This window comes from Spea bombifrons, chromosome 2 (genome assembly GCF_027358695.1).
Source record: "Spea bombifrons isolate aSpeBom1 chromosome 2, aSpeBom1.2.pri, whole genome shotgun sequence".
In the NCBI taxonomy this organism is placed as follows: domain Eukaryota; kingdom Metazoa; phylum Chordata; class Amphibia; order Anura; family Pelobatidae; genus Spea; species Spea bombifrons.
In genome coordinates this window covers 110,309,429-110,332,597 of record NC_071088.1, presented here as the reverse complement: position 1 = coordinate 110,332,597, position 23,169 = coordinate 110,309,429, and the positions used below count along the sequence as shown (strand labels likewise).

The 23,169-nt window shown below is 39.2% G+C and overlaps 1 protein-coding gene across 1 annotated transcript; it reads left to right on the top strand.

Annotated features, from left to right (window-relative positions):
* Nucleotides 1-4,490: 4,490 nt before the first annotated feature.
* On the top strand, nucleotides 4,491-11,389 carry RND1 (Rho family GTPase 1). The gene is made up of 5 exons (XM_053455570.1): nucleotides 4,491-4,673; nucleotides 6,024-6,111; nucleotides 9,741-9,850; nucleotides 10,207-10,341; nucleotides 10,552-11,389. Exons 1-5 carry the CDS (start codon nucleotides 4,554-4,556, stop codon nucleotides 10,795-10,797), a joined length of 699 nt encoding a protein of 232 aa, XP_053311545.1. The 5' UTR covers nucleotides 4,491-4,553; the 3' UTR covers nucleotides 10,798-11,389.
* Nucleotides 11,390-23,169: the final 11,780 nt, after the last annotated feature.

Here is a 23,169-nt window from a genome sequence, read left to right as displayed (position 1 = left end):
ATCTAACAGGTTTCTACCACCAAACTGAAGCGGCTCTGACACTAAAGATGTGTTAAGCTAAAATAATATATAGCCGTTTTCAATATCATTTGCAATAAAACAATAAATCTGAATTCACTAACGCAGGGCCGGGCCGGGCCAGGACATTGTGCTGCTTTAATGCCCCCACACAAAAACCAACACCCAGACACACACATGTACCCACACACAGAGACCCAGAGAGATACACACGCATAAGCAGACGCACACAAACCCAGACACATACACACATACCCACATACACAACCAGACATGCACATGTACCCCCCTCAGACACACAAACTCAGACACACACATACATAACCAGACACACACACAGACCTAGACACACATGTACCCACACACATGCAACTTACCTATCCCGTCTTCAGGTTGACTTCCATGCTGCTCGCTGCCAAGCTACTCCCAAGGGGTCACGCAACATTAAGTGACCCCACTCAACCTCGCCTCTTTTTTTAATATAGGGACATAAAACTTAAGAGGTAAGTGCAGGACTCAGGACTTACCTCTTTATCCCTACTTGTGAAGCATGCTGATGGCTTTCTTGGGGGGAGGGCAACCAGATCTGCTGCCTCAGTCTCATGGACCCACTGGGACCCATGTAAGGTTTGGCGCAGCACACACTCACTCGCATTGGGCACTCATCTGAACACACATCAACCTTAAAAAATTGTTAAATGAGCATCCACTCTGGAAGAAGCTATTCAGAGACAAGAGCACACCATTTTCTCAACATTAGAAACAGACGTGCGTGGTATGCGCTATTGAAAAGGTCCCTAATAAGTAAATGCAGCTTAGCGTCATAATGATAGCTTTAAAACATTTTACACATTTAACAATTATTCAAAAAGCGTCCTAGTATCATGTCGATTAATTTCATTTTTTTAATTGTAGGTACTAATGCGTGTCACTTGCAATTTTGTAAATAAATATTTAGCAAAGATTATTTTTCACAATGTTTTCACATTTTTGTGCACCTAGAGCTAAACTATATTAAAAAGGTATATAGCACCAGTTCAGGCCAGTATATTATATTTAAATAAAAACATAGCTGTGGTTCCACTAACAAGCTAGCTCATCAACAATTCTCAACATATTTAGATAATCTAATTAACATTAGTAATGATAGTATTAAAAGTTTAGTTTTAACTATGCAGATTGGGATTCTCGGTACATTTTGTAATATCCACAGTGTCCTACTCTGTTGATGTTTAAAGAGACCTATTTTAAGAGATCTATGTTAATGTCATGTCTGTGCCAGAGACAAAAATGGTTTGAACATAGATCAAATATCTGTTCCACATGAGAAATCCTGACATTATTATTATTATTATTATTATTATTATCTTTTATTTATATAGCACCAACAGTTTACGCGGCGCTTAATACAATACATATATTCAAGGGGTATGACAAGACAAGAATTGACAGACTAAGACAAACCGATACATTAGGTGGAGAGAGCCCGGCTCGCAAGCTTACAATCGGACATCCCTTATCACAGGATTCACAGGCAGTCACGCCTAGATTTTAATATTTCTTAGGTATCAGAAAAATAGAGCTGTTTTGCAGCTGTTTTTGTTTTTTCAGGTTACTTCTATGTATGGACGCACTTTAATTATACCTTACACCGGGAAACCGGATACAGTGCCTGGGGACATGGCTGCCTACATGCATTTAGGCTCGTTTGCATCAAACAAGGAATATTTCAGCACAGAAACGTTTTTGTACAATTATAATTATAACTATATTACACATTTTTATTGTATGCACAGGATGTTTAAATGTAAATAGTCAAATAAAAGTCAATTAGCAGCTCAAGTATTCACTGATCTTGGGACATCTATCCTGCAATGCAACACGTCGGGACATTGCATAAAAGAAAAAACAATATGTTATGTATAAAGTTATAAAATTCAAAAACACACACATAGCTCATGTGAATAAAGTTGTGTACAGATATAAATAAGGTTATACAACTACATACAATCCATATTCCAGATGTATTAGATTATGAATGGAGCATAGAATAGTCGATGTGTAACAAAATAAATAAAGTCATCAGTAACCTTTAAAATGCAGCATATTGATTCCATACAAAAATGAAAAACAGAAATGTTAATCTCTAAATTGCGGCCTGAGGGAAGTTTCCTTGGGTTTCTACCTGATACAGTGTACAACAAATCTGTTCAAAACAAAAGATGGACGGTAAAGAGTTCTATCCGTTCCTCACTATATTTCTAATCGATGCACGACTGAGTGGTTTGCTAAGTAATGGATATTTCAGTATGGTGAAAAACCCTTATGTGGTTACATGGGGCTTCATTTCGAAGCTTGTATGTAGTCTTACCGTGTATCTTGTATAACACGGGACATGGTACGATAAAAGCAGCGTAAGCCACTGCCTATGGCCCTCACTGACCTAAAGGGCCCCCATAATAGAGCATGTACTAGGAATTTGTTTTACACAAGATTTTATGACAAAAGTTTAACAAATATCATCAAGAATAATTTTTTCCTATTTTTGAAATACTGATATTAAATTTGTATTTACATATTGAATGTTAATATTAACATTAATGATTATTAATTGATTTATATATCACCATCATGTAAAGGGTTTTGAACAGGGCCCTCTTTACCTCTTGTTTCTGTAAGTCCTAATTGTTATATTATATACTGCTTGATATGTCCTGTTTACCCATTGTACAGCGCTGTGGAATACGATGGCGCTAAATAAAACAATAAATAATAACAAAAGGTGGAGAGGGCTCTGCTCAAGGGGTTTTACAATCTGTACAGTCTATGCTTTGAAGGGTTAAGGTCGTTTGTGCTTCATATCCCTAAAATGGTCTTGAAGTTAATGCAATATCTGCTTTTCCAAAGAGGAGTAATGCAACACTGTGATGTCATCTTTCAAACTATGCGTTGTCATTTTTTTTTTATGACAGCACATGGAAAATATACATGTCTGAATGACGGCACACGTACATATTTCTGTTCTACCCTTTTCAGACTTATTAAACCTTTAGGTATGTTGCAGTTACGTTTCAGTGCAATACAGGAAGTCTCTTTGGTATTCTGCTTATTCTCAAATAGAAGCCTTCTGCTATTAGACCTCAAAAACGGCATCCCTGTCCAATGTTCCTGTCTGGTTCCTCTCCCTGTCCGGGAGGTGTGAGGCACAGCCATTCTAAAAAATGTACCTGTCATGCAGGCTGGTTCTTCTCCCTGCCATTTCATCATTAGACACAGTTTGCCTGACTACATGGTGAAGATGTAATAATGTTCTCAGCATGGAGACTATTACAGTCAGATTGTATAAATGAATATGGACCTAATGATAATAGTGTCTGGATTCTCTTTTTTTGTTTCAGTTTGTCACCAAAGAAAAGCTCTGCTGAAATCTGATTGAGTTCACAGAATATAGGGAGGGGATCCATGGGGCCACACTACTGCCTATTGCCCCATGCTAAATCGGGGATCTACCATAGACCCACAGCTAGCATTTCAGGGTGTGCATGGTGACTGAAACCCCATAGCGTATGGATGCAGGAATTTGGGCCCCTAAGTAGGGCCTGGAGGCATCTCAGTTGGCTTCTAAAGCAATGACATCATAATTTACATATCATGTAGTAATGGCCACTGGCTTCTGCTTTCCAAACTAATATGCTTATTTGTGACGGTTTGTTACGTTTTATTTTCATTATTTACTATTCAGTGATAACGAATAGTTAGATAAAGAACCTTCCTATGTGGTTATAATACATCTTTATAGGATGAAAAGTGTTGTTGTCATATGTCCCACATGTTACTCAATATCACCATCTATATCTATTCTCAGAAAATATGAATATCTACAAACAGATATATTATATTAGATATCTATAAATAATCCACATTTATACATAGGAACATATGGAGAGAAGCAGACACGGACCACAAGTATTTCTGGGTGAAAAGAGTATTTGGAAAAAAAATATTTTTCAGTATGAGTTCACTGCGATGTCTGTGGATCGGTGTCTGTGGAGGCGCTACCTGCGCATTCTGCCGCTCTCTAAATACGATTAGCGCTAAACAAAAGCTATTACCGAGCCAGTGAATGGACGGGATAATAGAGTTAAGCAGCTGCATATCACAAGCTGCCGCTAATCTAATAAACAGTGAAATTCCTGCATTGCATCAGGCGGCCTGATCGCCTTCCTAGCCAGGGCGGGCAGACACAGACACGGGATCCATGACAATGCACTCAGCACATGCCGAAATAAGCAGCCCTTATTTCAGGAAAAGGGAGGGCTGCGGGACATACAACGCGGGACCGGGCAAAAGAGGCGGGCGCCCACTTCGCTCACACTCTAATTGGTCTCATGGCATGCGGCCCTCGCTCTGTGATTGGCTGATACATTTCAATATAAAAGGACGGACAGCTAGCGCGCTCAGTACTTACACAGACAAGGTATAAGGAACAGGGCTCTTTTGGAAACTAATTGTAACGCCGTGTAATTTAAATCACCATGAAGGAGAGAAGGACCCCCCAACCCGCAGTGGTCAGGTGCAAGTTGGTGTTAGTGGGTGATGTGCACTGTGGCAAGACTGCAATGCTGCAAGTGCTGGCAAAGGATTGCTACCCGGAGGTGAGTTTAAATGGCTACATTCATATATTTCATGATGCGATCCCGTATCTTCCCCTTTAACATATAACTTCCAAAGTACGATGTATATCTGCTTCGAACGCTTATAATAATGCGCTCGTACCATATTTTAAAGTTGTAGATCACTTGATTTCAACCAGAGTTGTTGTGCCTTGAACACCCCGGCGCTCCAAGAGTAAACCCCTATTGCCCCGTTTTCCCATGCCTGGTGACATTTCTGGGATGCCGGTGCGTTGGACTGGAACTGCATTATCTTCCCAGGCTACCTCTCCCCTCCTCCCTGTGTATTGCTGCAGTAGCCAGCCGTGGGCACACTGGCGGTGGTTGAAGCGCACGTTGTGTTCCAAAACGTGAGCCGGACTCCCTCATGTCCTCCCTCTCGGTCCCTGAGAATAGTGAGTGTGGATATAATCGCGTGTGCCAAAGGTCGGCACTGCAACACCTTTTTAGTAACTAACTTGCCATGTGATCGCAGGCTAGTTTTTGTAATCTGTCCATACAAAGCTGAATGGGAAATATATTGTCAGCTGGGAGAACTCTAGAATTTTTGGGGGGTGTCCCTTAACGTTTATTGGGGCTCGATCGTTGGCTTCAAAAACATAGACTAAGGGAACCAATATTTAAATAAATGTGATTTAAATACACTATTTGCATATAATCTGCACCAGGTTTCACCTCTAAATTGCTGCTTTATAAGCTTCTGTTTGCATCATCCCTGATTGCCCCAAACTGCTTCTCATGCAAGTTTGGACTGGCATGTCTGAGATCCCTTAGATGCCTGATCATATACAATAATTGGGAAATATTGCGCATATGATATAGTGCACTGTCTTGACATGCTATCTCATGCCATCCACATTGCCAATAAAAGCATCACAGTTACCAAGTTTGCTTATGTACAATAACATTTATGGTAAAATAATTCTATTAATTGCCATTAATTTTATTACTTCGGGGCTGTTGCTGTAGCATACATAGCCTTGTATGAATAATCCAGGAAATATAGGCTGCTTTTATGGATGTAAGAGACTCCAAAGTCTGACACTGTTTTCTCCTTTGTCTGCCTGTCTGGATTGTCTCATTGTGTGGCGCGTTTGCCCTGCGTGTCAATATCATCTGTATGTTGCAGTGGTGTCATCAAGACACGTGTGCTTGCGTTGGCCGCAGTGATGTTCGATGTGGTGCCTGCAGCTTCTCCCATGTTGCGTAGGTGTCCGCTGTCAGCCAAGGTTCCTCTGTTGTGTTGGCAGTATTGGTGTCGAGCAGTGTTTCATTAAACTGTCTGCAGTGTTGTCAGTAAGTCACAGCTATGTGTGTGTCTCTTGTTTCCAGACTTATGTACCTACTGTATTTGAAAACTACACAGCCAGCCTGGAGACGGAAGATCAGCGTGTGGAGCTCAGCCTATGGGATACATCAGGTGTGTAACTCGGTACATTTGCTGTATGCAAGTAGCTGCTACGTAACAGTCCTAATTGTATTACACGGTCTAACAAGCCTCAGTGTTCCTAAACGTGCTATTTTTGGCGTTTATATTAGAAGTCTGCGGTCTGATAACTGATTCTAAAGTCTTTCCAGGCTTGATGATATGTGTTTATATACTTCTATTAGGTGAAGGCCCATAACGGTAACAAAAAAGTCAGGATCCAGAGCTAAAAAAACTAGTTCATCTAGAGTTTGCATGTTAATAGTGATCTGCCCATGTAATGAAAGCTAGACATGTATGTGTGAGCAAAGGGACTTTTTTGTTATCTTTAAGCACTTTTTTTACTAGCTAAAGTTACCCCTTTAATTTATGCCAAGACTTGCATAACAATGTTATTGCTATGGGTTCAGTGGTGGTACTTCATTGACTGGTCCTTCTTGGTGCACTTCTGTTCAATGGGCTGGGTGATCCTATATCCTCAACCAGTCATTTTCCCGATATGGGGGACACTGGTGTTTCCAGCATTCCTATGTCATGTCCCTGTGTTCACCAGTAAGGGTGGCTCCAGAGGACAGTCCAGTGGCATTTCTGGAGCACTGCCCTAGGTCAGGCATAGTGCCAAAGATAATTAGATCACCAATCATCCAGTAGACTTCTAGATTGGTAACATCCCAGCCATGTCCCCAAATATGAAACTGGTCATCGTTATCTTAATGTGTATAATGGAGTAGAGTTCTTTCACCAGGTTATAAGAGTTGGCCTGGTTTAGTGCAGCGCAGTTGTGTTAAGAGTTGTATTTCAATTTCACTACAAATCTCCTGCTCCTGTTAAAAACATGCATTGGGGATGTGCAGGAGTTTAGCTGTAATATTGGTAAAGCTTATGTTGCTACTGTCTTACTTAGAATTGTGAGTTGTAGTTAACAAGCTAGCACACACAGCCTTATGCCTCGTTTATTCGCTAGTGTATCTTGTATCCTATTAAATTTATCTTCACGTGCAAAAGTAAAAATAGGTGTGAAAATATTGCTAAGTTACACCAATGGGTTTCCAATGCATAGTAACTGTAATTGTTGGGGGTTTTCTTTTTGTCTTGTAAAATATCCAAGTGAGACATGTCTTGTAGTGGTGGTACTGTGTTGCATTGTACAGCTGGTTTTTGCCACTTTTGATATGCCCCCCTCTTAATTTTGTTTAAATGCATGACTGTTGAAAACTGAGGGATTGGCCTTAAAATGTAACATTCCTCTCCCAAGTGTTGTATTGGGTGAAATGGTAATTGGACATGTATTGTGCTTCCTGGTGGGTCTTGCCTTACTGGTCTTTCAGGCCTGAAACTGCCCCGGGACAAACCTGCTATGAAAATTGCTGCAGGTCATCAATTATGTCAACTTCAAAAAGAATGCTGCAGCTGGTCATTAAAGGCAAACGGCTAATCCTAATGGGACTGCGTCCGTTCCTAATCTTGTTCCATAGCTAGTTTCTCCCAAAACAGCAATGTTTATTAGGGTCAGTTCCATGCTGCCTAATGCCACATTGGCAACACCTTATTCTGAACAATATCTTATAAAGAGTTAAACCCAGGTTATTCTTGCTAAAGTCAGGGTAGTGGGTAGATGTGCATTGGAATGGAAAAATGAAAAACATTAGGGGGTGTGCATTGAGCCAGTGTTGCTATTTGCTGTTCTAGTTTAAGAGTTAAGATTGAATTCCTAATTAGTATGTTGGGTGTCCTCTTTGCTTTTAGCTTTGCTGGCCATTGAATAGTATGTGGTGATTCTGTTGGCCACTAGCTGTGTAGGAATGACTGCAGACATACAGTAAAAATGCAGAGCCAGTGCGTGCCTCAGACTTCGGCCATCTACGCAGTAAAATGACAAACCCATGGGAAGGGATGCAGCACGCCAGAGTTGGTCCTTGCAGGGCAGCTATGCCATCCAGTTGGTCTGGGTTATGAGACTTGCATTGGAATTGCTCCCACCTGTGACTAGACTAGAATTATGCTGTAACTTAGGCATTCTATTAACATTTTGAAGCCCTTGGCTGGCTTGTTCACTGAAAACCCATAAAAAAGTGGCTGCAGCTCAATGGATACTATTGAATCCTTCATTTGGCATTAGATTGATACAGCTGGGAATCCGCCAGCATCCTTCTTGATTTTGAAATGCTGATTCTATTGCACTGAAGTATTTTGGCAGCCTCCGAAGGGAGTTTTGTGTGCATGCTTTTGAAAGAAGCCCTACAGCCGCCCTGATGGTGAAGCAAGATGTATCTCCAGCATTGCAGTGTCTTCGGTACACGTCTAACCAGTTAACCCCCTGTTCACTTTTTTCATATAATGTCTTGATAAATTCTGCAGTCTCCTGTCCCTTCCCATGATTGGCCTGGCTCTGTTACCATGGAAACTATTCTCCTAGTCAGGGAGGGGTTATTTGCTATTCTAAGCACGGAGCTGCTGAGCTGAAACCAGAAGGGGGAGGATTATGGGCATTTGCTGCAGTAGCTCCCCCAGTCTGAGTCCTGGGGTGGGGGAGAAGGTTGATCTATTCATGGTCCTAATAAATTTGCCCCAGTATTTTATGCATACCAACCACTTAGCTCCCTGCTGTATTGTGCAAGAGGCTGGAGTTGGGAAGGCACTAGTGTCTTCCGATGTTATACTGTCTGAACCTATGTGATTACACAACTGCTGCTAACTAAATTGAGATGCTGTCCCAAATCTTGCACAAGTAGGTTGCAGTGTTTATGTAAGGTCCAAACTGCTAATTGCTTCCTAGGGGACAGGATACCTACAGCGTTGGAAGGCATGTTAACAGGGGTCTGAGTGGCTAATTTCTCCCCAGGGTTATGCACTCCAAGGCTTCGACAGTGCAGCTGTTTCATTGAGATAGGAGTACTTCATACAGATCTACCTGAGCTCCTCGGGCTCATGAGTGTTTAGTGTGTGCGTGTAATATTTTCTAGAGCAACCTTCCCTTGCATTCAGTTTTATAAATCGGTTAAGTGGAGAGGGGTTGCCTGGCTAACATATGGGTTCAAATGGATATGTTATGCACTGCAGGTCTTGTGCTGGTCTAAAGATACTTTTAATGTGCAATAATGGAACACGGTTACCACCAGTGACATTGACTGCAACCTTTCCCGCACTGGCAAAGTGCAGGAGCATTAAAAGATGGTAATCTGAATTGTGCAAACCTGGAATGCAACATCACTGCCCCATAAATAGTGATCACTTAGTTGCTATGCTTCTATGAACTGAAGTCTTCAAATTACTGTCCTGGGGCAGGCAACAAGTTAATGGCTTAAAAGCTGCACTAAAGACTCTAATAAGGTCTTAAGTAGTGTTTAGATCGTTAAACTGATTTTGAAAAGGCTGTTGTCTTTAAACTTTCCATGCTTTAAAAAAAAAAAAAAAAAAAAAAACATGAAACCTTATTAGTTTTGTCACAGCGTAACTTCTGGAATTCCAGCAGAAGGTTGTGGGTTTTTTTGTTTTTTTTTTTTTTAATTCGGCTTTTTATTTGTAAAATGAGTCATTTTGTAAACCATTTATATGCAATATTGGGTAAGTTGCTATGCATACCACATTCCATAACTGAACTTTTTTTTCTCTCTCCACCACAGGGTCCCCCTACTATGACAATGTCAGACCTCTTTGCTACAGCGACTCTGATGCAGTGTTGCTTTGCTTTGATGTTAGCCGGCCAGAAAGTTTAGACAGTGCTTTGAAAAAGGTAAGTGCTAATTTCAAGGTTCTAGGCTATGCTTAAAAGGAATGCTAAGATTAAGGGCTGATCATTCGCCTATTGACCCAATATTGTGTCTCCATCTAGCTTCATTCAATGTTTAATTGCCCTGTGGTATCCTAATATCTACGCTTGGGCATGTAGCTCCAGCCATGCTATAATCTGCTCAGATGTTTGTTGTAATATGAAATTCATATGGCATATGTTATTGTATCTTAATGTTGTGTGTCATATGTAAAGTAGGAGTAAATATGAATGTCCTCCATTTATATTACAATGTGTGGCTCTGGTAAAAAAAGGTCTTAGTTTGAATCCTGTTTACAACTGTCCTTCTCTCCCACCAGTGGAAGACGGAGGTCATGGACTACTGCCCCAGCACAAGAATACTTCTCATTGGCTGTAAAACAGATCTGCGCACTGATCTCAGCACAATCATGGAGCTCTCTCACCAGAAGCAAACACCTGTATCATATGAACAGGTTTGTAAACTTATTAGTGAGACAATGTTTGCCTTGATCTGATGTATGTGTGAGAACATGTATCTATATACCTATTCTAACTCAATCATTTGGACATATAATTTACCCCATCGCAACAGATGGGTGGAGGATAACCATTGCCAAAGTTTGAGGGCTACATGACTGCTTAAGACTATATAGAATATATGTTTAATCTGTTTCTGTTTACAGGGTTGTGCTGCAGCCAAACAACTCGGAGCAGAGAGCTACTTAGAGTGTTCAGCTTTCACATCAGAAAAAAGTGTGCACAGCATATTTCGTGCTGCTTCCTCAGTGTGTCTGAACAAGCCTTCTCCACAGAGTCGCAAAAGTCCAGTCCGGAGCTTATCAAAGAGACTGCTAAATATGCCAAGTCGTTCTGAGCTAATTTCTTCAACATTCAAGAAAGAGAAGGCCAAAAGCTGCTGTCTGATGTAGGACCTTAGCTTGGTGTACAGCTCATGGACTCATTTATCAGACTCCGGACATTTCCCCTGCATTCTAGATCACCACTGGAAAAAGGCCTGGGCCCTGGGGGTGAAGCTTCTGGAGTTGGTAACCTCTTCCCCAGGATTGCGCTGGCACGGAGGCTTTGACGAGAAGGGCTGAAGAGATTTGCACAAAAGACTGACTGCACATGAAGGAAATGTAAACCTAGAAGTGGGTGGGGTTTAGTGACCACTTTAAAAAAAAAAAGAGAAGCTGCTTTTAATAGAATTATCCCATAACATATCTCCTGGTAAGTCTCTAGACTTACCAATAAAATATCATTGCAGTGTTAATCCTGTGGTACTCTTGCCTGTACTCCGATGTACGGGTCGCAGCTGCAGCGGAAGCTAACCGGTAAAGTAGCGTCTACCCCTTCCCTGCGTTGCAAGGACTTTAAGTTATATCTGACTTTTTTTTTTTTTTTAAATCAAATGTCTGTATGTGCTTGATCTGTGATACTAAACTTATTTATTGAACATGGAGGAAAAAACTATTTCAGAGACTCTTGGTATTAGGATATCAATAAACCAGTTTTACAAAATTAGTTTTTTTTTTTTTTTTTTCATCCTTCTGTCTCATTGAATGTTGGTTTTGCTATATGGGTGTAAACCTGTTTAACTAGTTGGTCACATTTGTTGACTTGCATATAATAGTCAATGTTCTCTGTTAACTAGTCAAACTGGCTTTGTGCTGGGCTTGGACTTAAGCTTCTGTTTCCATTCCAGGTAATCTGTCCTCTTAGAGTGACTGTAATGCGTTATCAAGCACATGGTGCCGTTTACATGGGAAAATTGCAATAGTAATATTGCAACCTTGCAAAAGGCTTTTCACTAAATTCACTACATTTTGCGCTCATCTTAACACCATGGACAAGGTAGCAAAGCCAGACTCTGTCCTGAACTCAATGCTGCCTCATCTCAGCATATGTGGCTTGTTGGAATGTTCTTCCTTCAACTTTTTTATTTAATTATATGTAAAATGCATTGTCTGTTTCTGCTGAATCAATACCCTTCACTAATCAAGGGTTATTTTCTTTGTTTTTCTAATGTTTGACTCCAAGTGCTTCCAGAAGCTGACTATACATGCAAGTGTAAGAATTGTTGGTGTATGCCTTCTGTGTTAATATTGAGGCAGTTTCTTCTATATCTATGGCTTGGCCTCATTTTAACATGACCAAGCCAACATTCCCATGGTGAATGCAATAAAGCGTGATGCAACTGAATGTCTAATTTCTGGTTTATTAGAAGGGGTTTTGATAACTTTAGATCTGCCTCGGAGGTCACTTTGCAAGCACTAGTCACCAACATACTCTGAACAATTAGGTGGGAACTGTAACACATGAACTTCTGCTCTGGTCTAAGATATCTGGGACGAAGTGTCCAACCTGATAATGTGGCACCCAGATTGCTACAAGTTTGCTTGATTGCGGTAAATGTTCCTTTGAAGTTGGAACGCTGACATTACCCAAAGCGAAAAATGCTTCACCCTAGAGCAAGGAGCTTTTTGAGAAGTTGAGATTCCTGAATAGTGTAAAAATAGCTATTTTGTTTGTACGAACACTCTCCTAACCATAAGATCTTTCCTCTGAGCCAAGACAGGTTTGAAGATTTAAATGCTACGTATGTGACCTTTGGAGCGTTATTATATTTCCAAAAAATTAGGCCGCAAAGTCTTTAGCAAGGAATTTTCAGAATTCTGTTCCCGTAGTTACCAAAGCAGTGTTTTTTTTTTTTTTTGTTTTGTTTTTTCTCCAGCATAATGGCAATATACTTACAGAACCTGTCATAACGATAACCTCTGAACTGATTAATTGAAGTGTTTTGATATTAGATGGCGATCATGGGTATTTTCACAATTTTTCCTGTGGATGCTGCAGATTGTGGTGCCTACAACTTTTTAGTACTTCTATAGAAACTGTGCCATTAGTTTTTAATAACTATTGCCCTGGTTTATGAATTCTCTGTTAATGGCATGCCTGTCTTATAATCCACCCCCCCAGGAGTTCTTAACAATTAGGGGGGTTGTGGGCAGCAAAGATTTTTCTCATATTTGCTATTAGAAAAAGCCCTTTATCCTTTGCAGCACTTCTTTCCGGTTCCACCTTGTGTGAGATACAGCAGGGACCCTAGCAGGGTCTGTACAGTGCCATAGCGTGGCCTCATCCGATGGAAATAGTGCGATCTGCTGAACCCTGTTGGGTCACGCTTACCACAGGCGCAGTGAATGTTAAAATGGAGGACATTCAATGCCATCTTCATTGGACTGCTGTTTTGAGGAAAGCATAGTACATCCTTTGTTAAAAACACGTTCCTTGCACTCGTGTTTCACCCAAACCTAATATGAACATGTGCCTATGGAACAAATTAAATATGGACTTCTTACGGTGAATACATCCCATTGTTTTTGCCCAGGCATATGCTGCTGCAGAAAATTCCTACTCTGTTCAGCTGCAAATCCATGTAAATGCACACAGTCATCATATGCAACAGCATGCTGGGGCGATAAGGAAAGTAATACCCCATTACCCTACACATCCCACCCTGAACGCCATCACAAAGTATATACTACATAGCACTGGGGCTGTAATAGAACTGTGGGGCAATTAATATTTCAGCGTCCCATAGTTTTAACACTGGGCAAACCCTTTAATATACAATTTTATTGTCCTTTCAAGGGACTAAGCCTCACAAAATATACAAAAGTCTCCTATAACAAAAAATGTCAAGATGTCACCATACACTGAGCTGGTGAGTTTAATTCATTGTCCCTCTTGTCTTTTGAGCCATTTCAGCTCATCAACAGACTCTTCTACATCACAGCTAAACTGTTACAACCTTCATACGTATACCAGTTATTTTATTCTATTTTCCATTAGCCTTAATCAGTCAAACAATTGTGATGACGACAGCCTCATAACCGCCTAATCATAAATACGAGATTACGAATGGCAATTAACCGTAGCAAGCTAAAAAAAAAAAAAAAAACACAACTATTTGGGTGGTTTAGGATGATGGGCAGTGGGATCATCCCTTATTTGGCTAGGATTGATGAAGAGTGTAATCTAACAGCTGGAATGTCACAGATTGTTAAATCATAAACCAAATCCATATGTATCAATGTATGATTGTCGAAAGATTCACTTTAATGTATTCTAATTCTTTGCAATTGTTAATTACTACCTTATATTTGGTTACTACAAGAGGGAGGTTAGCCAGATAAGGAAAATTATATGTATGTAGTCAGTGATTTTGCTAAAATGTATCGGAAACCTGCCATTATATTGGAATTTTCTGTCTGTGAGACAAGTTTGGAGAAGATTATGGTTGTGACATATTTGGGCTGAGCTGAGTTGAGTTGCCACTGGGCAGCTGTCCACATCCATTAAGTTCACGACAAGGACCAGGGATTGCAAATGAAAGTTAACACTTGTGGTTCAGGACATCAGGATAAAAAGAAAGGAAAGAAGGAAGGGAAAGGAAGAAAAAACAAACATTATTTGCACACTTCCAACACAGGAAACAATACATTTTCTTTGACATTCCACAATCTTTTATATTGAACACCAAAAAAATAGTGTTAGAGAATTCAAGAGAATTAAATCTGTTTTAACATAATTGACCTCATGCAATATTGTAATTGTAAAATATTTTTTTTTAAAAAAACATTAATTCTGCATTGTTATCCCAATGTGCAGATCACGTTTGGATAGTCTATTTTGTATTACGAATTAAAATTGCAAAACTGGTTTTGGTTACTACAACCTAGGCCCTTATGGAATTTACAGATTTTAAAGTTTGGGGTCACAGCTGTTTTCATGGAAAACAATGCAATTTCTAGCGGTGCTAATATAATTGCAAATGGATTTCTAGTGATCAATTAGCCTTTTAAACTTAGATTAGCAAACACAATGTGCCACAGGAGTGCTGGGAGTGATAAAGGGTACGTCTATGAAGATATTCCATCAAAAAATGAACCATCTCCAGCGACAATAGTCATTTACAACTTCTACACTGTATTTGTAATCCATTTCATATTATTTCAATGAACAAAATGTGCTTTTCTTTCAAAAAGGACATTTCTAAGTGTCCCCAAACAGTAGTGTGTGTGTGTGTGTATACAGATATATATAGATAGATAGATAGATAGATAGATAGATAGATAGATAGATAGATAGATAGATAGATAGATAGATAGATAACAGGCTGAATCACTCACTGTTGTTCTGCAGGATACCCGTTAAGACTCACTAATTAAAAGGGAGCATTCTGCTGCCAGTGAAACTGGAAGACTGATTTGTGAATGTATACCCAAAACTACAGTAATTTGATTAGTCTACAAACTTTCTTTAGTTTGATGTGATAATGATTCTATTCATCTGCATTCCATTATACCTGAAGTGTTAATCATTAAGCAAACTTGTCTGTGAGTGATGAAACAGCCAAGAGTTAAGCCTTCTGCGAGTTTCCATATGGCCAGGTGGGCACTGGTGAGCGAAAGCACACACACACGCTTTTGTATTATTCACGGTGATGGCTGCTATTAACACCCACTTACGATAGACACAATTATGCAATTTAAATTAAAACGATACCAGCAGCAACGCAAGTTGATACAACAGAAATAAGCAGTGGGTTTCATTCATAAATGTAAATAAAAACTCTAGTGGGTTTTCCATAGTTTTACAGAACATGTAAAGTGCCATCCAGAAGTATGTAGGATGTAATTTATACTCTTTAGTGAACATACTGCACAACAGCACTTTTTACACGAGGGTCAGCAATATGTGTAATGATGTTTTCAGGAAAGAATGGCCTATGTGATCACTCAAGTTTTCTGGATTTTCCTGAGATGTTAAATTATCGGGGGCTTATTTAATTACAACTTGTGAGACCCAGGGTAATAATCCGAGGATGGTGAATTCCCCGAGAAACAGCTTAGGTAGCACAAGGCCCCTATGATTACTCTTCAAAACCCACTCAGATGAAGAACACCATCACAGGCAGTTGTCTGCATTATCAGTCATAAACCCGCCATAAATTCCCACTTCAAAGACCTTTTGTCAGTCAAAGCAGGACAAGGAATTTGATAAATATGTACTCCCCCACCTTTTTTTTTAGGAAATAACATCCAAGGATCTTTGGACCTAATAAACCTGGATTTTAAAGAATGTACACATCAATTCCCACAGTGTTTCCACAATGTGATATTTTTCTGGTAACCTAGATCCTTGGAGCTTATGTGTTTAACGGAACAGTATAAAACGTTATAAATTCCATAGACTAATTCTTGTTAATTGAATGGGCTTTTTTGTTCGGGTTTAAAACTGGACCAGGGGGTTAGATATTTGACCCTGGTAAGCTATGCGAAGTAAAAACTGATAATGGTGTATAGGAAATTATCAAATCCATTGGTTAATGCCAGGAATGGAAATTCTTTTATATGCCATTGTAGAAATCAATAAAACCGGCAAGGAATAATTTGCACTAATAATAATTTGGAATAATGTAACATATAATTAACCTATCCATTTCCCCCTTTAGAAGAAACACTCCTATAATAGACAAGAGCACTTTATGAAAGTATTATAAAGTGCAAAAATTCTGTGAAACAGAAGCTTCACATAGAGAATATAAGGTTTAAATTAGTAATTATAGGGAAAGTACTCACTTCTCTACATACGCCTAGATCTCTGAAGTGAAGGTGCCAGATTTTGATTAAAGAATGAAATTTATTAGAATCTCTTAGTTCATATCAGGATTTTGATTTAATGCTGTTTTTAGTTTTTTTTTGTTATTTGGGTTTATTGTGCAATAACATTGTGATTTGTAAAATATTCCATGCAGGGTAAAATGATAATAATGTCTGGGTGTTAATTCATAACGTAAGATGACCCAATGGCCTCTTTAACCATATATATTATATGACTGCCTTAATATCAGTGCTTAATGGTCACTAGAACCATCTGGTCAAATCAGTTTAAAGAACAACTCGTCCCTTCTCATTGGGGTTTCATTCTCTGACCCTAGCACCATTCATGCACTGTTCAACTGGCACCTTGGACACAGTGACTTTATTCCTGACCTCCAAAATGTGCTTCCTAAGAAATCAAGGAAACTGAATGCTGAATTGACACTTGTGAGATGTCCTCAGGTTTTAGTGACTCCCAAACTGTGATTATTATTTTTTTTTTTATCTTTGATTTATATAGTACCACCTTTTACAGTACATGCATTCAAAAGGTATGACAAAATTACAATTGACAGAATATAAACAGAAGGTAAAAAGGGCAAGTTTAAAATCTTGACTTCTGTATCATTTATCTTTTTCTTCTCCGTTTTTTTTGTAATTCAGTTTCTCACTTTAAATACCCCCTCCTTCATTAGAATTGGCAAATCTGATTTCACAGGAAAAGAAAAAAATGCTGCTGCTTATGGCCCACATTTCCAGGCCCCTGTCCAAATTGCCAGAATGTCTCTGTTGTTTATTGCTTTTGAATTGTCAGCTGAAAAGGACCTTGTAACCTTTCATCTGCAATTGTTTTCTGGCTTTCAAGACAAGTCCCACAAAAAAAAACTCTCCAATCCCTTTCAGACAAAAAAACCTAAAACACTCTGTTCCATTTTCCCTTTTAATGGGTTATTTAATGCAATTTTACGATCTCTCCAACCAATTTTTAAAGCAAATTTTCACTTTTTCCAATTTGCTACAAATAAACCTATGTAAAATATTACAGATTAAAAATAAGCAATAGCACCAGTCATACCGGCCTAGGCTAACACAGCAGATCCAGGTAGTAGCAGCTCTTGCGCCACATAACTGAGGGCAGATCGTCCTCCTACTGGGGTATCAGGCTCCCTGCGGTGACACTTTCTACCGGTCAGATGGGGAAACCAGAGATCTCCCTTGTAACTGCCCCATTAACACTATGGAGCCCATAGGGCCATAGGGATCTTACTCCATGCCGTCAATGCAGTGTGACGACATATGATGTCATATTCTGGCACTCAGCAAAGAGTGCAATGGCTATAGAGGTAAGCGGTAATGGGGCGCGGCTCAAGGTCAAGCCTAGGACAACACCCAGCCAACATACATCTCTAGAGAGAAGCCATCTTAAACTCATGTTCTCAGATATCTCTCCCCTAAGAGGCTGACTTAGGGGAGAGATATCTGAGAACATGAGTTTAGATGGCGGACTTGTTGATTGGTTCAAGCAGCTTATGGTATGCTAGGTTTCTCATGTTTCCATAAATCTAAGCTTACCTGAGATAAAATAGTCCCATATTTTTAAATGAAATATCTCCAAACCAAAAGGGGCAAACAAGGGCCACAGTTTATTTGAGAAATTATGCTAGATCCCTTACCATCAGTCTGACTTCTCTAGTGCAGTGAATGCATCTAGTAAGTCGAGAGGACTGACTTTAATATATATATATATATATATATATATATATATATATATATATATATATATATATATATATATACATATATACATTTAAAAGCACTGAATGCACTGGCCCTATCCAACAACATAGAAACACGTACAACAAGCCGTGCTGTTGGTGTCAGGAAGCAGTGCTATAGTGCTAGAGATATCATTCTCCTAGACATGTCTACAGTACCTCACAAAATGGATAATTAAACTTAGTTCTGGTTTGAAAAAGTTTAATAAAAAAGCGCAACAGAGCAAAGTTCCGTGTTGACACTGTTAAAAAAGTACAGGGCTTATTGAACGATCACAGCTCATGTTGAGTAAAGTGTCAAATAAAGGACTCATCCAGTCATTGTTTCTGCCGAACCAAGTAATTAGGGTTTAAATCCCTCAGCTTTTGTCAATTATTGACCCTGGTGGGGGTGAGAAGATTTAGGCATTCACATCTCAGCTTGTGGTTAGTAGCTTTTCTGTAGAGAGGTTCAAAGAGCTAAAATAAAGTGGAGAAAAACTCTCGTGAAACAAAAGTGCAGTGACATGTTTACTTTAACCATTTGCATGCCAAAAAATGTGAACAACAGATGTGTAAACATTGTCACTGTCTCTCGATAGTCTTACCTTTGCCTCTTATGTGTATGTATATAAATATATATATATATATATATATATATATATATATTCGCATGCTTACGCAAGGATAATAAACAAACCAGGACGGACAGTCATATCTGCCGTCAATGTTTTGATTCTCACTATTGTAAGCTTGGACAAGCAGGGCCCTCTTCTCTTTCTGTACCATTATATATTGATGTGTGTTAGTGTTATTGCTGCATTGTATGCTAAAGTGTTATTGTTAGCTGTACTATTGTTGTTCTGTCAATGCGCAATCTAAGGAGCTCTATAATTAAATGTAATGTAGTGAGAGCTACATACCTCTTCATCTATGCATTTGACTAATATAGGACAAATTGTCATCTCTAACCCTTTGGTTAAATAGTGATAACAATCTAGACTTTATAGGCTACATTCTGGCACGGAACATTCTACATTATATTTTATATACAGAGCACAATCTTACATATCTGGTGTCAGTAGGGCTCTACAAGGCGGCTACTGCTGATGGTAAATAAGTACGCCTTTATATGATGCAACACAATGTTTATTAAGTTACAAGATTGTTATGACACAATAGCAGTACAGTTCTGTATCACATACCACCTGGTACATTTCCACCAGTTAATAGAGTTGGTCAAGATGGACAAGCTCTGCTGGGCTGGGGAGACCCTATTAGCCAGTGAACAAATTCCCAGTTGTCTTTTTATTTTCAGATCTGTGTTCCTTAGCCCTCTGGCACAAAAAGTAAATTGAATTCACTGTTTCTTTCAGATTAAAGTAGCAATGATTTTCATAGAAAAATATATTTTACTGTATGATTTACAAATTACAAATATGGAAGTTTATATTTCATTGTAATTATTATAGACGCTACGTCCAGGGTCTCTTCTCTTTTCAGATGGGAAAGGAACATTGTAGTTTCAGATTTCATATTTTATAATGATGCAATGTTTGGAAATTAGAATGGAATATAGAAAGAGTCACATAACCAGTTCAGGAACACAGAGGGTTTTCTTTTATACTTAGAACCCAAAGCTGACACCGGAAAAAGGAAATAAAAACAAAATATTTCATCAAATGATGAAATAATAATAACAATAATAATACTTTTATTAGCAGGTTTAGAAGAATACAATTAATTGTCAGAGTAACAAAAAAATCTAGTGCGCTCAAATTTATGTATTTGGAACGTCTGGTAAAAAACAAGTTTTATCTTGCTGGTTGAATTTCCATACTGGGAACAAGCATTCAATCCACTCTGACCCCACACAGAAACTCCAACAAACTACCTATTTCCACACAAACTGTGGGAGACACCCTCTGCCTAAACGAAATATGTGGTAACCCTGCACGGGAAGAGTATTTCCTTCTTTAGTTTTGCATGAGATTGGCCCATTTGGCTACAAACACAGTAAATCACAGTTTAATTAGATGACTGGGGATAAAAAATTTGGAGGAGACACTGGGTCTGTAATGTGCTAATTTACCCGCCATTTTCTCAGCTGAGTCTGTTTCCATTTCAGAAACAGACCTCTTTTTGCACTTCAAAAGACATCATAGACAATTGCGAGCCAGCAAGGTCTAGATGAGCGAGAATCCTCTTAGGAGAGAAGGATAAATCCACAGTCCCTGATTAGAGACTAATAGGAGAGATAATGTGGGGCTATTAACACTACAAGAACAAGATCATTCTCTCCGTGAGAGTCAGGAAGAAGAGAGTGGAAACATAATACTGGAAGTGATTGAGAGGTAGTCTTCCTTTTTTGTGTTTGTGTACAATTGTGTTTAAACAATGCTGCAACTCAGAAAGCCAATTAGCAGAAGCCAGTGTCCAGAACAACTCAAAAACTACTATATAACATCACTAGATTTATTGCAGTCATTCATTTTGTTAACACTACTTAAAGCGGAGATCTGTGGCTGCATATGGCAGAACCAGCATTATCTAAATTAGGGTGAATGCAGAAATTTCACACAGCTAGATTCTAAAATTGTTAAAAAATTCTATTTTTTTATTATATAGTAAAAAAAAAGTCATCCAAATCAATGGGGAAACAATGGTTTCAAAATTACAGTGTGGGCATCTATAGAGAGGACCAGCTCCACTGAGGATGAGCAGCAGGTCCAGCCAAGTTGGCCAGTGATAAAGCAGCCCAAAACTACGTTGGCAGACAACACTCCCAATGTGTGCGATACACACAGAAACGCACTGCAAAGAAAACCACAAAAGGTGCACAAAAAAGGATCCGACAGAGATGTACATGCTGCTTAAAGGCCTTCTTGATCTAAATACCCTGGTGGTTATATTTGGAATTACAAGCAAAACAATTGAAAAAGGCTACATGATTGGGGGTGGGGAAAGGCTAGGCAAGTGCCCCATGTGCCAGTACCAGAGGACACAAGTCACTTAACTGCACTGCTGCAACAGATCTGATCATTTAGAGTGTGTGCATGTGTGCGTGTGTGCGTGTGTGTGCAGTGACTGCAAGTAAGTGCGTAGCATGCGGATGTTTATATATCACTTACTGGCTGCTGACCTTCAAGTGCCAGGGACAATTTAAATGGCTAGTGAAGAGCCTTGAAAGAGCAACATACATAACAAGCAAAACTCAAGGAATGTTATTTTGGTTGGAAGGAATCAAACTACAAACTTGCTGTTCTTAATGATATAACATACCTCCCAACTTGTAGATTGGGAGGTATCGCTACTGTGCATGCGCACAATTATGTGCATGCGCACTATGCCTTCTCCCGTGTCCCAGACACCGGATAATGAAATCGGGATGGTGGAATTGCGGTCCTCCTTAGAAAGGGTATTCTAGGATCCAAGTCCCCCTGCCCCTCCTTGTTAGGAGCTCTAAATGTTTGCTAGGCAAAGTGTCCTACAGCCCTAAAGGTCACAAATTGTGTATGTAAACACAATAATTGTGTAGACTCTTCAAAATACTTGATACTTGATTACATAAAATAGCTATCAGTAAAGTCCTACAAAAAGTCTTGATAAAGCGGTGTCTCCTAACCTCACCTTTAATCTCACCCACTATATGTAAGCGATCCTCTTTAGCGATCTGAACTATTGGAAGGAATGATGGCATAAGAGCCAGCCAAAGGAAGTCATGGGTTCTTGGGAAAAGATTTCCGTCTGATCACAGTGAAATTTAGCGTACTCGCCATGTTAAGGAATATTGGTGGAAGTGCATACCTGGGAACTTTCTAAATGAGCTGACCCTGAGACAATTGAAATATTAACCCTTTAGGACCCCATCGAGAAGATTCTTTGTAGTTACTCACCAAATTAATTAACCAAAAGGCTCTAATACAGGCCCTCAAGGAAACCTTGACTTGCCATTATGTAAAGACACACTTAATTGAGTCAACTGCACTCAAGCAGGATTATCAGCTATAACATACTGGTACTAAAAGCACCAGTTGGGAGTCTTAAATATGATAATAGCAGAGTGGAATAGGAAAGACTCAGCTAGAGACTATGTGACCCTGAGGGGCTGCCCCTTCCCCCCCCGGGACTGGGTCAAAAACCCCGAGAACTCCCAGGTATGTACCATATTGTAATGTAATTGTATTGTACTAGAGGTAGTTAGAAATGAAAAGCTTTCACGAACAGGACCCTCTTCTCAACATGTCTCAACATGTGTTATGGAGGATTTTGTATCACTTCAGTGTCACAGATACCCCTAAATAATGCCCGCCTATTATAGTTATTATGTAAATACTTTATACTTATATATTTATCATTAATAAGCATTTCAAACCATTATTTTAATATTTTAATTCACAATATTCTTCTTTTTAAACCCAACCAGGGAACATGTTTTTACCAGCAATGTAACATATTTGTCAATACTGTTAATCTTTATGTGAACTAGAGTATTTTGTATGATATTACCAAGATAAACCCCATTGCTTGTTATGCATATCAGTGCACATGGATAACTCCCATGTTTGCCCGAGTTACACAAAAGATGATTCTGATAGAGATATGGGGAAGAGCAGTCTAAAAATGATTAACTGAGGAAAGAGTAACGTCAGTACCTTGTACCAGTGAGTGAGCATTAGGCTCCAGCTTCTGGCATTGGAACTTTACTCCACCTAGTGTCTATTTCAGCAAAAGAAGCCATGCCACATCATAGCAAACCAAAATTAGGAGCTGAAAGACAAGTTAACCTGTTAAAACTAATCAGCACATCTCATGTGCTTGATTGTTATATGTATTTGTTTCATTTTTAATCTCTTTAAGTTATTGGTAATATGGCAAA